This window comes from Pseudopodoces humilis, chromosome 26 (assembly GCF_049639895.1).
Source record: "Pseudopodoces humilis isolate 2021_Gansu_Grassland_sample_001 chromosome 26, ASM4963989v1, whole genome shotgun sequence".
Taxonomy (NCBI): domain Eukaryota; kingdom Metazoa; phylum Chordata; class Aves; order Passeriformes; family Paridae; genus Pseudopodoces; species Pseudopodoces humilis.
Window position 1 is genome coordinate 2,755,600 of NC_142225.1, and position 13,631 is coordinate 2,769,230.

The window sequence follows — 13,631 nt, forward strand, 5'->3', positions numbered from 1 at the left end:
GGGGCTGTTCTGTGTGGACACCTCAGGGCCCCTTCCATGCTCTGCAGGGGCTACAGGGAAGCTGGAGAGGGGCTGTTCATCAGCAACTGAGTGACAGGACAAGAGGCAATGGGTACAAATCAAAAGAGGAGGAATTTCAGAGATAAGGAAGAAATTTGACGGGTGGTGAAGATCTGGTTGCCCAGGGAGGTTGTGGATACCCTAACCCTGGAAGTTTTCAAAGCCAGGTTGAGCAGCCTGGCCCAGTGGGTGGTGTCCCAGCACATGGCAGGGAGTTGGGAGATTGGACTGGGTGATTTTTAAGGTCCATTCCAACACCTTAACGTTCTGTTATTGTCAGTGGAAAGCAGATACAGAACAGTTCCTAAATTTGAAGGCTGCTGGTCAGTTCTGCAAATCCTCAATGCTCCATTTATGAGGATCTGCTCTGTGATGTGTGTCAGGTAGAAAATACTCCAGCTTTGTGCTGGAGACAGCTGTCACTGCCCAAGTGCTCTGTCTGTGAAACAGAACTGAGGCTTAGACTTGACTTTAAATCAAGTGCTGATGACTAAAACATCCCAGGGATAAAGGCAAGTGGCTCAGCTGTGCTAGAAATGGACCAGTAAATGCAGTGTAAAGCTGAAATACTGGCTGGCTTTGGTTTCCTCTCTCCTCTAGACAAGCTCCAGGTCGCTTGGTGCAGGTATCTGCCACGTTCTCTTCCAGGAAGGGGGAGCACCACGACGTGTTCCCAGGGGATTCATAAGGGACACTTTTCACAGAGGCTCTGCTGTGCGTTCCTGCACGTTACAGTTCAGTTCCCCTGGACAAGGCAAATTGTCAGAGCTTTCCCCAAGTTCATATCGGGCGTGACCGCCCCGGTTAGCGGTGTGAATCAGCTGAGGGATGAACTCTGCAGTTCCCGAGGAATGTTGAGCCTGGGCAGCCTTGAGCTGGCTGAGGGGAGCGGGGGAATCGTTTCCTCTCCCCCAGAGCCCGTTCTGTCCCTTCGTGTGGGCTCTGAGCAGTGCCCAGGGCACCCCGAGCATTCAGACAAACACCCGCTTTCTGATTTCTCTGTACAACATGTAAAGATACCGACTCCTGTATTGCTGTTTCGTGATTTAATTTGATTTGATTGGCAGCTACGATTATTTTTTCTGTGGTTTTAATTTATCTAAGGTCTCTGCCTCCAGAGGACGTGTACAATTGCCTGGACGACTGTTTGCTTTGTGCGGCCTTAGTGTATTTATTGACATTCGCGCGTGTGCTGGGGCGGCCCCGCGCCCCCCCCGCGCTGTCGGTAGCTGACTGTACACCAGTGTCAAACTGTTAAGCTATTTCTTTGTAAAATAGTCCTGCGGAATGCATAGAATTTTTTTCCTGTAAAGTATTTTTTTAATAAACAAAAGTCTGATTTTGTCCTTTACCCGCCTGGGCGCTTCTTTCTTCTGCGGGGTGGGGGGGGGCGCTCGGCGCTCGACTGGCGCTGCCTGGGCGGTGGGGGGGCGGGAGGCGGGGCCAGTCGAGCGCCCGGCGGTTTCCAGGGTAACGGGAGCGGGGCCGGGGTCGGTCCCGGGGCGCGCCGGTCCCGCCGCCCCCAATGGCCTGTCGCGATTCCATTTCATGGTACCAGAAGAAGGTGAGTGCGGCGCGGGGCGGGCGGGCGCGGTCCCGGCCGTGCCCTCAGCCTCCTCTCCCCGCAGATCGGGGCCTACGACCAGCAGATATGGGAGAAGGCCGTGGAGCAGACCCAGATGAAGGTAGCGGCGGCGGGGTGGGGGGGGCGGCCCCCGCGCCCCTCGCCGCTAACTCGGCCGTGTGTTCCGCCCCGCAGGGCTTCAAGAACAAGCCGAAGAAAAAGGGGCACATCCAGCCCGATCTGATCGACGTGGATCTGATCAGCGGTGAGCGGTGCTCGCTCTGTTCGTTCTTCTCTGGGACAGGGATGCCACAGAGGGACCGGTTGGAGGTGGTTCAGAGCAGGGTTAGGTTGGATATCAGGAAAGGTTCTTCCCCCAGAGAGTGCTGGCACTACCCAGGCTCCCCAGGGAATGGGCACTACCCAGGCTGCCAGAGCTCCAGGAGCCTTTGGACACCGCTCCAGGGATGCCCAGGATGGGATTGTTGGGGTATCTGTGCAGGACCAGGAGCTGGATTTGGCAATCCCTTTGGGTCCCTTCCAGCTCAGGATATTCCATGATTCTGTAGGTGCATCACAGCTTTGAGCAGGGTGATGGAAGCAGAACCTGCCCTGGTGCCAGGGGAGCCCCTGCTCGTGAGCACTGAGGCAAAAGGAGCACTGAAAACCTGAGAGCAGAGCGGGAGGAATTCGGGCTGGCTCTGCAGGAGTGTTGGGTGGGAGTAGGGTTGGGGGCAGAGCAGGGCAGAGCAGGGAAAGGTCAGAGCCAGAGCTCTGAGAGAAGACAAGGAGCTGCTTTAGCTGTGTCTGCTGGAACTGTGTAGCTTTGAATAGTGTCTGAAGCAGGGCTGCTGTCACCCCCTGCTCAGCTCTGTGGCACGGCTGGGGCTGCCCAAAGGGGAACTCCAGCAAGAGAGTTCTTGTGATTCAGTTCATGATGACTTGTTTCCCCTTCAATTCCAAGGCTCTACCTTTGCCAAAGCCAAGCCTGAAATTCCCTGGACATCACTGACGAGGAAAGGAATTGTGAGAGTAGTGTTTTTCCCCTTGTTCAGCCAGTGGTGGATACAGGTCACTTCCCAGCGTATTTTTATGTGGCTCTTGGTGCTCTACGTTATGCAAGGTGAGGGAACACGCTGTGCCATAAACCTTCTTCTGCAAGGAATGTGACATCAAAGAATGTATGAATGTGGCTCTTGGGGAAATGGGTTAGGGGTGGACCTGGCAGTACTGGGGGAGTGGTTGGACTCGATGGTCTCAGAGGGCTTTTCCAAGCTTAGTGAGTCTATGATTTTGGAGTCCATAATATACAGCATGAGGATCTTGTCTGGAACTTAATGTGCATTTCAAGGTGTGTGGCACTAGTAATTGCAGAAATCAAATAATAAAACAACAAAACATAGTAAAAACAAATAATTGAGCCAGACTCCTTAATTTTTGTGTTGGTGCCATTTCCCCCTCTCCAGTCGTAGCAGTGGTGCTGTACTTCATGATGCCTGTTGTGAGTGCCAGTGAAGTGATGGGACCCCTGTGCCTTATGCTGCTGCTGGGGACAGTTCACTGCCAGATCGTGTCCACCCAGGTGAACAGACCTGCAGGGAACAACGGGCTCAGCCGGCGCCGCAGGTGAGCACCAGCAGAGCCCTTGGTGGGATCACAGCTGGACATGGGGCTGGATTGAGCTTTCCCTCCTTCAGGTTTCTGCAGCAAAGATTCCCTTCAGATTTTGTCCCTCGTGCCTTTCTCAGCGATGCTCTGATGTGCTGGGAGTATAGGCAGAATTTTTTTATTTGGAAGTCAGTATTCTGTTTGCACGACTTCAGAAAAATGGCATCCAAAAAGCTGTTGAAATCTCATTCAGATCTTTTAAGAAAGACCTTAAAAGTAGCTTCTTGCACCAACTTAATTCTCCTTGTCTTAAAACTCAGGAAGTTACGCAAACCTGTGGGTGTGGATGGGAACAGTTGGTCTCCTCCTGACAGAACCAGCAAGGAAGAGCAGTCTGGCTCTGCATCTCTGCTGACCAATTTATCCAGTCTGCTCTTCCAGAGGAGGTATGTGACCCCTGCTGGGTTTGTGCTGCTCATGACACTGGGAGCAATTTGGGACCTGGAGAATGAAGGCACAGCGTGTGCTGTCACTGACATCCCCACAACCTGTCAGTCTTTTTTTGAATTAAAACTTTCATGGCAATGTGGGAAGCTGATTTCTCAGGAATATTTAGTATGTCCTTATTAGATCATATAAAATTAGACTGTATAAAATTAGATCATGTGGAACCAAGTGTTAGATTAGCTGTAGAATGTGGTGGAATTTATTTATCAGATAAGTGACCTCATTTGAGTAAGTGCTGAGATTGTATTGCTGTTTTAGCTGAATTCCAAAAGAAATTGTGCCTTTTGTTTTGGACAGTTGTCTCATTTTGGCACCTTCCTTCTCTAAAAGTAACTCGAGGAAAAGGAGGAGAGATTGTATGGGATAATATTTCATTGTTTTCTCCTGTTTTCCCAGCTGAATTTCCTGGTGAGTTTCCAGCTCACAGGTGCTTTCTCTTCACAAGGAATTTTTGTTCTGAATTACGCTTATTTTTTTAAAAAATAAAACTAATGAAAACTTTCCCCTTGATTTAGAAGTTTTAAGATACTATTAGAGTTACAAAAGACATGTTGAGTGAGGGTGAAGTGGATATAAATCTTTTTTTAATAGACTCATCACACAAAACCTGTCAGCCAAAGAAAATGATTTATCCCTTAGGTATCCTGTTTGATGCTGCACCTGTGTGACAAGGGAAGACCAGAATGTTTTACCCCAAAGAGTTTTTCCCTGACATAAAAGCATTTAATTCTCACTAATAAAAACATTCATTTCTCTCCTAGGACTAGAAGAGTAAAGCTGGTAGCTGAGAAAGGGACCGAGACAGAAAGTGCTGTGGGTGATTGCATCAAACCCAGACAGGCCAGATCTGAACACAGGCTGCTGCACTCCAAAGAGAAAAGTAAACTTTCTGATGGGGAGAAGAGCCATCAGGTACTGCCAGGGGAGATCCTTTGAAATCACAGTTTCAGTGTGTTTTCTGTGTGCCCAGAAATGTGCTGGTATTTAACTGTATGGTTTGATCTAATACAAGATATTCCCTCCTGCTAATCTTTGCCTGCATTAGGAAACCTAGAAACCCCTTTCTGCCTCTCACTGAGCAGCTGAAAAGGTGCTGGTACTTTCTTTTCATGATCATAGAATAGAATTCCAGAGTAGTTTGGGTTGGAAGGAATCTTAAAGCTCATCTCATTCCACCCCCTGCCGTGGGTAGGGACACCTTCCACTATTCCAGGCAGCTCCAAGCTCTGTCCAACCTGACCAAGTGTGGTCACAGACAGTGCTGGACTGTGTGTTTTACCAAAGTGCTCTGTTAACTGTTGACACTTCTGATCACAAGGTGTTCAGTTAAGGGAGAATGGTGATAATGACTAAATAAATTGACCATTTTACAAAGCAGTTCTGTAAAATATTTTGTCTTGTAAGACTGAGACATCCCTTGGGGAGAGAGAAAGAGCTAAAGCATTATGACCTCTGTTGAAAGCTTTGAAACAAAGATTCAAAGATTTCGGGAATTACTCTTGAGTTCCCTCTTGGCCAGTGGTGTGTGAACTCCACATGGAGAACTTGGAATAGATCCTGGGTGGAATTCTGTCATACTGTGCCATCCCACCCCCTCTCTGTGAAAGAGTTTGGAGAGGGGCAGAGCTTTGTATAGGGGCACAGCCCAGGATTTTGGATTTGTTACCCCCCAGCTCATAGATACATCTGGGCTTAAGGCTTCTAGTAAGGCACAGCCAGGAGCTGCTGCTGCCTCCTCCTCTTCCTGTCCTTGCCCCAACTCCAACTCCACCCACCCAAAATTCTCTCTCATTACCTCTGGGGCAAGACAAGAGCAGGGGACAGGAGTTAAAATCTGTGAAGTCTCTGTGATGCCAAGAGAATTCTGTTTCTGTGTGCTGGGTCTGCAGGCATTGAGGGCTGTGCTAGGGCGGCAGCTCTGCCTTGGAGCCTTTGTTGGGACTCAGGCTGGTCCTTGGTGTGGCTTTGGCCGTGCATTTGCAGGATGATGGCACCAACAGGGACGGTGTTTCTGATGAGTTGTCAAGCGAGGAGGATGCTGGGGCCATGGCACAAAGGATCCTGTTACGCCACAGCATGGAAGGGGCTTCCAGTGACAACAGCTACGAGGAGAAGAAAAAGAGGCCTCTGGTTTCTCTCAACCAGGCTGTCTCACAGGTACCCAGGTGGGATTAGTGCTGTTTTCCACACCTTGTTTTGCTATGGATAATGAGGTGGTTTTCCTTTGGTCTTGGCAGGTCAAGCAAGCCCTGAAAGGTGCCAGAGACTCTGACAGTGTTGTGGAGTCTGAACTGGAATCCACATTATACAGGCAGGTATGGTTGTAAAGTCACGAGAGGGGGCTTTCCCAGGCCTGGCAGGGTTCACAGAATGGGCTGGGCTGGAAGGAACCTTAAAGCTCATCTCGTTCCAGCCCCCCTCCATCAGAACAGTTATGAAATGATTGTGCTTCAGAATCCTCAGGTGCAAGGTGTGACCTCCTCCCTCTCTGCAGCTTGGCAGCTTTGTAAACCTTCACAATGCTCACAATCCTGATTGTGCTGCTTTATTAAACAAACCACAAATAAACAAACAACTCTGTTGGAAACAAAGGACAGTCCAAGCTGCCTCTAATTGCTTGTGTAGAATTGCTGCAATTGCTGTTGTGGTTGGGAGGCAGTCTTATGCTTGCAGCTTTTAAGCTATAAATTTTGATTTTAAAATCATAGACTATCTGAGTTGGAAGGGACCCACAAGGATCAAGTCCAACTCCTGTAAATGAAGGAAGAAATCTATTCTGGGAGACATATGGAGTCACTTCATTGTTTTGGTTTTTTCCCTCTGCCACTCATCCTACCTGAAAGTAAAATAGAAATATGTGGATATCAAGTTGGATATCAATATGGGTATATATAAATTATTGCAAAATATACATGAAATATTAAAACAGATTATGCAAAATGCATAAAAAAAACCATTTTTGTATTAAAATGCATATGTCAGTTTTTATTTTGTAGGTTGGGAATAGAGGTAGGAAGTGCTTGGGCTCTGTGTGAGTTCTGGTATAGAAGTGCTTTTTCCCCAAACATTGTCTTAAACCATTTCCACTGTGTGGGTGCAACTGGGAGCACTCAAAGCTCTGGGAAGCTGGGGGAAAAGAGGAGGAGGAGGACAAGGAGCAAGGAGCAAGGAGGAGGATGAGGACGAGGTGCTGGTTTTACAGACCGTGCGTGGGCTGTGCTGTGCAACCTTTGCTGCTGTTGCAGGATCCCAGGTCGTGCCTGAGCGTGGGACCCCGGAGCTGCAGTGTGAGCCGGCGGGACTCAGAGAGCACGCGGCAGGACTCGGAGACCGAGGACATGCTGTGGGACGATCTCCTGCACGGCCCCGAGTGCCGCTCCTCAGGCACCAGCGACAGTGAGGAGTGCTCTGCCAGGGACTCCCGCAGGGACCTGAAGGAAGATGTCTTCCAGCAGGTTGGTGATTTCCACCCAGGGGATGGGAGTGCTTCTCCCACTTCTCCCCCCGTCTTCTCAAATATGAGTGGCATGGCAACGAGGATGTTGTTGGTATAAGGTGAGCAACCTGGATGAGGCCAAAACCACGTGGAAGTCTGGAATGCTCTAAATAAAATCAGTGATTCGATGATCAAGTCCATCCCTCCCCTCTGCACTGCTGCTTATCCCAAAGCAAAAATGGAATTTCCCCCTCAATCCAATTGCTTATGATGATTTTTATTCCATCTCAATATTCCACTTGATGATTTTTATACCATCTCTTTGAACATCTGTTATTGGAATGGAGGGTCAAGGAAACATCCAGTAATAAATTGGATTTGTTTTACATAAAAGCAGCATGTTTATGGGTAAAACCTGGGTCACAGCCCTTTCTAGATAAAGGCATTACTCGCAGCAGGACAGAAAGAGCTGACCCACCTTTTGCACTCCTCTCTCTTTTCTAGAACCATCTGTTTTGGCTTCAGAACACCAGCCCAGCATCTGCCAAAGTGAGTGCTCTGATCTGGGAAGGGAGTGACTGCAAGAAGGTGGACATGTCTGTGCTGGAGATCAGTGGAATTATCATGAGCAGAGTAAGGGGGCCGTGTGGCATTGCAACCTCTCCCTCACGCTTTAGAAAATATCCACCAAAACTCCTGGAAATAGTTACACATGCAGATATTAGGGGCTGTATGAAACTGGTCCGTCCCCAGCTGCAAAGAGGGTTGTCCCACATGTTATTACTGAAACCCCCAGTTTAGGAGGTCTCTTGAAGACTGACAAGTGCTGATTGTTGCTGATTGTCTCTGCAGGGTGCTTAAGGTGGGGGTGTGATTATTTAGCTGATTGGTTTGGGGTTTGGACTGATATGTGTGGAATTATTTCAGGCTCTGTCCTGTGAAGGGAAGGGGAACCAACTGCTTGCTACCACAACAACACTCCCTTGATGCAAACCCCAGGTAATCATCCCATTTTTATTCCTGCTTGCCAGGTTAATGCCCACCAGCAAGGAGTGGGGTATCAAATGCTGGGAAACATCATCACCATCGGGTTGGCCTTCCTGCCATTCCTCTACAGGCTGTTCCACACAGATAACCTGGAGCAGCTCTGCTCCATTTCTCTGATGGAGCTTCTGCACATCTTCTGTGGAGCCCCTGCCAGCACCCCTGTGCTCATCCTGTCTGCCATCAACTTTCTGGAAAGGCTGTGCTTAACCTGGATGTTTTTCTTCATGATGTGTGTTGCGGAGAGAACCTACAAACAGGTGGGTTTAAATATCCTGGTGCCTTTCAGGAACCTGGAAAGCAGGAATAAAAATAGGATGATGACCTTAAAGCTCATCTCATCTTAGCCCTTGCCAAGGTCAGGGAGGGGAGTCTGGGAAGGCTCTTATTGATCAGTCACAAATTATACTTATCAATATCATTCCTGACACCCCTATTCCCCCCTTACCTGTCCCCAAGGTCTTACTCTGTCCCCTGGCCAGAGAAGCTGTGGCTGTCCCATCCCTGGAAGTCTTCAAGGCCAGGTTGGACAGGGCTTGGAGCAACCTGGGGGAGTGGAAGGTGTCTCTGCCTGTGGCAAGGGCTGGAAAAACATGAGCTTTAAGGTCCCTCACAATACAAACCAATCTGGAATTCTATGAAAACGACTGCTGCTAGGGAGGTTGAGCAGCCAGGTCTCATGCTGGGTTTCCACAGGGACCCTTTTTTCCAGGTACCACTAAGAATCCCAAGCAATCTGTTCTGTTTTACACTAAGGCATGGCTGTGTTTTTAACTTGCAGAGATTTTTGTTTGCTAAGCTCTTCAGCCACATTACATCTGCTCGGAAAGCCAGGAAATATGAAATCCCTCACTTCAGGCTCAAGAAGGTGGAGAACATCAAGATCTGGTTATCCCTTCGCTCCTACCTGAAGGTGAGTTCTGATCTGGGGTTTGGTTATTGCACGGGGTGTGCCAGTGCCAATGCCAGTGCCAGCTGTTTGTGGTGAGTTTTGGCTGCACACCATGCTCAGCCCTGACGCTGTGTCCTTGTTTCCGCAGAGACGAGGCCCCCAGAGATCTGTGGATGTTGTGGTGTCCTCAGTCTTTTTACTGGCTCTTTCAATTGCTTTTATCTGCTGTGCCCAGGTGAGATTTTAACCTTTGTGGTTTATAAAGTAGGGAAAATGCTCCCAAGTGCTGAAGGCTTTTCTTCCACCAGCCTACAAAAGGCTTGAAGTGGAGCTGTTTGACCCCAGAGCAGCACAGAGAGTGTAGCATTTTTTAAGAGCTTTGTCATTTTTAGATGGAAGAAGAGGTTTGTTATGTGCTTGCAGAGCAAGGTCAGGGGGTTTATAATCATCAGGAAAACTTCAGGACCTGGCCATTTGGGCACAAAGGAGAGGAGACTGCCCAAAGACCTCAGGTGTCCACAGAACATTTATTCCAGAGGGCTGATTGGAGCATGTAACCACCATGTGGAAAATTACTGGCACTTTTTAACCCTTAACTAAACCTGTTACAGGCAGCAGTGCCAATGCTGGAGCTGGTTTCAGGTGTCAGTGCTGTGTTCAGGCAGGTCCTTGATCCCCTGAAGCAGCAGCTGTGGTAGCAGAGGCTGGTGTTTGTAGATAATGTCACTGCTGTGACTGTTCTTGTAAGCCACAGGTTTCCAGAGGAGGGAATGACAATCCCAGTTGTGCTGTGTGAGTCCATACTGGGAAAAGCAGCACCAGTTTAGCCTGGTTGAGGCTGCCAGTGGGGCAAGGAAAGGCACTTCATTGCCTGTTAGTTGAACAGAGGGAGGGGAGGAACAAGGCTCCTTTTCTGAGAAGAAAGAAAAAAATATCCAATTCCAAGCTAAAGGCAGGTTAGAAATGAGACCTTTCCCTGTAACCCCATCACAGGAGTGATTTACACTTCCTGGGAAGAGCTGTCAGTGGCTGTAGAGCACACAGGGCACGGCAGAGAAGCAGTAAGGGCAGTGCTTGTGCACTTGTCTCAGGAATAGGCACTTTGTCAGTGACATTTGGTGCCTTGTTTTCTCCCCATACAGGTTCTTAAGGGTCACAAAACCTTTCTGAATGCAGCTTACAACTGGGAGTTCCTGATGTGGGAGGCAGCACTGCTCCTCTTTCTTCTACGTCTGGCATCTCTGGGCTCTGAGACCAACAAGAAATACAGCAACATTTCCATCCTGCTCACTGAGCAGGTAGCTCCCTTTAGCTTGTTCTCCCCTGGGCTTTGTGGTTTGTTTGGATATAATTAATGTATTTCAAACCAGCTTAAATACTGGAATAAAATTTTAAAATGTAGGAATCAACCCATGTGTTAGCCAGAAGGCAAGAAAGCACTGGTCAGCCTGGGAGGGATGAGCTGGTGCTGTTGGGACAGTTCTAGAATATTTCTGGGTTAATTTGCATTAGCCAAAACAATTGGAAGAGAATGAAGTTATCAGTGCTAAATTCACTGCTTCAGGCGTGACAGCAGCCTGCAAAAATGGCTCCAATTTCCCTTAGTTAGGAATAGGCTGGGGGCTGGTGCTGGAACATCAACCCCTGGCCTGTGGTGTCTGTCACAGATAAACTTGTACCTGAAGATGGAGAAGAAGCCAAACAAGAAGGAGCAGCTGTCTCTGGTAAACAATGTGCTGAAACTGTCCACAAAGCTGCTGAAGGTGAGATGCTCCAGCTGAATGGCTGGAGTTTATGGAAGCAGGGAGTTATGGCAATGCCATGTGGCCCTGCCCTTCCCTTGGCTCTTGGAGTTAGCGCTCACAAAGATGGTTTTTCAGTGCTGCTGCAGCTGGGACAGAGAGAGCAGCATGAGGCCAGTGTGGGTAATTAGTGCTGTGAACTCTCGATTAGCAATGCTTTAACCAAGTGAGAGACTGGGGTGAGCACAGCATCTCCTGACTGCTCCAGTCTTGTTTTCCTTCAGTAGCTCTGATGCTGGAGCTCACTGCCAGCAGCAGGGAGAAATTTGGGAAGGAGTGAGCAAAGTCTGGGAGTCCATAGGCTGGGCCAGGTGATTCTGCAGCCTGGAGTGTCAGGCTCTGGTGCAGCTGGGGTTGTTGCAGAGATCTTGGGTTCAGCAGGAGATGTCTCTGGAACACTGGCAATTCCTGTACATGTATTTAAGAAAGGACCCAGAGGCAGCCCACTCTGTTGGAGTGCCAGTGCTAAGCTAAAAGTCAGAGGATGAATTCTTTGGTATTGGTGAGTGCTAATGGACCATTGTCCTTGTCCTGTCACTTCAGGAGTTGGATAGTCCATTCAGGCTGTATGGACTGACCATGAACCCACTGATATACAACATCACACGGGTTGTCATCCTGTCTGCTGTCTCAGGAGTGATCAGTGACCTGCTAGGATTCAATATCAGAGTAAGTGTCCCTGTCCCAGCCAGCAGAGCAGCTCTGGGGTCACTTCTGAGGCCACAGCCCTGAGAGAGGCCTGGGTTTGCACTGGGAACCCAGACACCAGAACGTGCTGGGTGTGTCCCCACCTCCCTGAGCCAGTTTTGGGGGGAAGGACAGGGCTCACTTCATTTTCAGTTTCCTTCAGGTGAAGCTGTGAGAACCCAGGGCTCCTCCCTTTATCCCAGTCCTCCTGTGGCTCATCCTGAAACTGAGCAGAGCAGGATGGGCAGGAGACACAGAATGTTACCTGGAGATTAAGACCATTCCTGTTAGACTCAAACTCCCTTTCTTGTCTCTTTGCAGTTATGGAAAATTAAACCATGAATTGGCAGAACATCAGCCCTGGGCATCTCCACCAGACACCAGAGAACAACCAGCAGTGTGGGCAGAAAGAGGAAAACTGACAGAAATCTGTAATTCCAATTTTTAAACAGATTCCCAGTGTATGTATCAGAAGTTTTCTTTCTGCTTTACTGCTCTACAACATCCAGAATGAACTAGTTTCATCATTGATGTCACCCCATGGCATGCACAGAAAAACTGGATTAATGGGGCCAAATCCTGGCAGCTGCACTGAACCAGCAGGAGCTGGTTGGGACATCAAACACTAAAGCCGTGCAAGAGCTGCAGCTTGGGGGACACCAATGGCTGTGACTGGGGCCATGTTTCTGTAAAACCTGGACCCTGGGCATGTGACAAGGAGGGACTCAGCCCTCCTGGCCCAGTCAGCCTTCCTGGGGCTGCACTGGAATATTCCAGGGTGAGAATCCTTTGCTGCACTGACCTGGCTGTGAAGGGCTTTTCTTTCTTAAAGCTCTGTGTTCTCAAGGCTTTGCCTCCATCCTGAAGCACCCCAGGATGCACCAGGTGAATTCCCACTGCTGCCAATCCAGCAACACCCAAATCCTGCTGGTGGCTTATGCTGGGGCTGCTGCAAAGAAATTATCAGTATTTTTTGAGGACAGTGGTTACAGGAGAAAAACCTTTCAACACACACTTACAGGCAAAGTGTTCATGAGCTGGAGAATGTTTTGCCACATCTGTTGCCTGGAATACTCAGCTCCATCCTGTCCTGGCTGTGACAACAGCTCTGCTCCATGGTGTGAGCAGCTGTTGCAGCCCAGCACTGCAATAGAGCCTCACCCTGAACATCTGGGGGGGGGAAAACAGCTTTGACAACAGACTTCCTCAGGTTCATGTTTAGAAAGGTCATGGAGAGCAAGAAAATATTGGAAGGCTTCTGTAACATTTCCCTTCACTGGCTCAAATGGCTTTTATTTATTACTAGTGAAAAGAGCAAAAACTGATGAACTTCTCATTCCTTCACAGGAGAGTCAAATGGCAGAAGAAGTTTTGGTAGTCAATTGTTTACAGCTATTTTCTGTACAAGGAAACATTGTGAGATGTAAAAGGAGGTGACAGTTTTATATATCAAAATGTGCAAATAAACCTGCAGGTCAAGCACTTCATTATTACCAATGGTTTCTACAGCACTTGATGGTTTTTATACCATGTCTATGAACATCTGTTACTGGAATGGAGGGTCAAGGAAACACCCAATAATAAATTGCATTTGTTTTCCAGAAAAGCAGCATGTTTATGGATGAAACCTGGGTCACAGCCCTGAAAGCCAACCAAGAGCCTGGTTTAGACAGTGCAGAACCAACAGACCACAAACTGGAGTTGGGTTTTAAGATCTCTGTAAAAATAATGAGTGATTTGCAGGTCTCTCTCCAGTCAGAACCTCAGGAGTCTGTGTGAAGGTGCTGTGCAATAGATAAACATTTACAACCAGCACATCCATCCATTCCAATGTAGCATTCCAATGCCAGGTGGATGCAGGAAGCACAGAGAAAGGTCTTTAGGAAGGGGAAATCCTACACAGGTAGGACATTACCAGGTCATATTCACACACAGGAAAACAGGGGAGGTGATGGCAGGGAAATCATTTCAGTGCTGCCAGTTCCTCTGGAATTCAAGGTCTGGATTTGTCACTGTCCTCAGTGGTCAGGA

At 48.6% G+C, this 13,631-nt stretch overlaps 1 protein-coding gene across 2 annotated transcripts; it reads left to right on the top strand.

The window, feature by feature from the left end:
• The first annotated feature begins 1,491 nt into the window (after positions 1-1,491).
• PHTF1 (putative homeodomain transcription factor 1) lies at positions 1,492-13,332 on the top strand. 2 transcript variants are annotated; one of them, XM_014258909.2, is made up of 18 exons: positions 1,492-1,624; positions 1,689-1,745; positions 1,820-1,889; positions 2,589-2,747; positions 3,091-3,250; positions 3,553-3,678; positions 4,501-4,651; positions 5,723-5,896; positions 5,977-6,054; positions 6,985-7,194; positions 7,680-7,808; positions 8,207-8,479; positions 9,001-9,132; positions 9,260-9,346; positions 10,254-10,409; positions 10,779-10,874; positions 11,457-11,582; positions 11,922-13,332. In XM_014258909.2, exons 1-18 carry the CDS (start codon positions 1,586-1,588, stop codon positions 11,940-11,942), a joined length of 2,244 nt encoding a protein of 747 aa, XP_014114384.1. In that variant the 5' UTR covers positions 1,492-1,585; the 3' UTR covers positions 11,943-13,332. The 2 variants fall into 2 exon arrangements, with proteins under 2 accessions (XP_014114384.1, XP_087923332.1); XM_088067206.1 differs by lacking the exon at positions 1,689-1,745 and having other exon boundaries at positions 1,523-1,624.
• Positions 13,333-13,631: the final 299 nt, after the last annotated feature.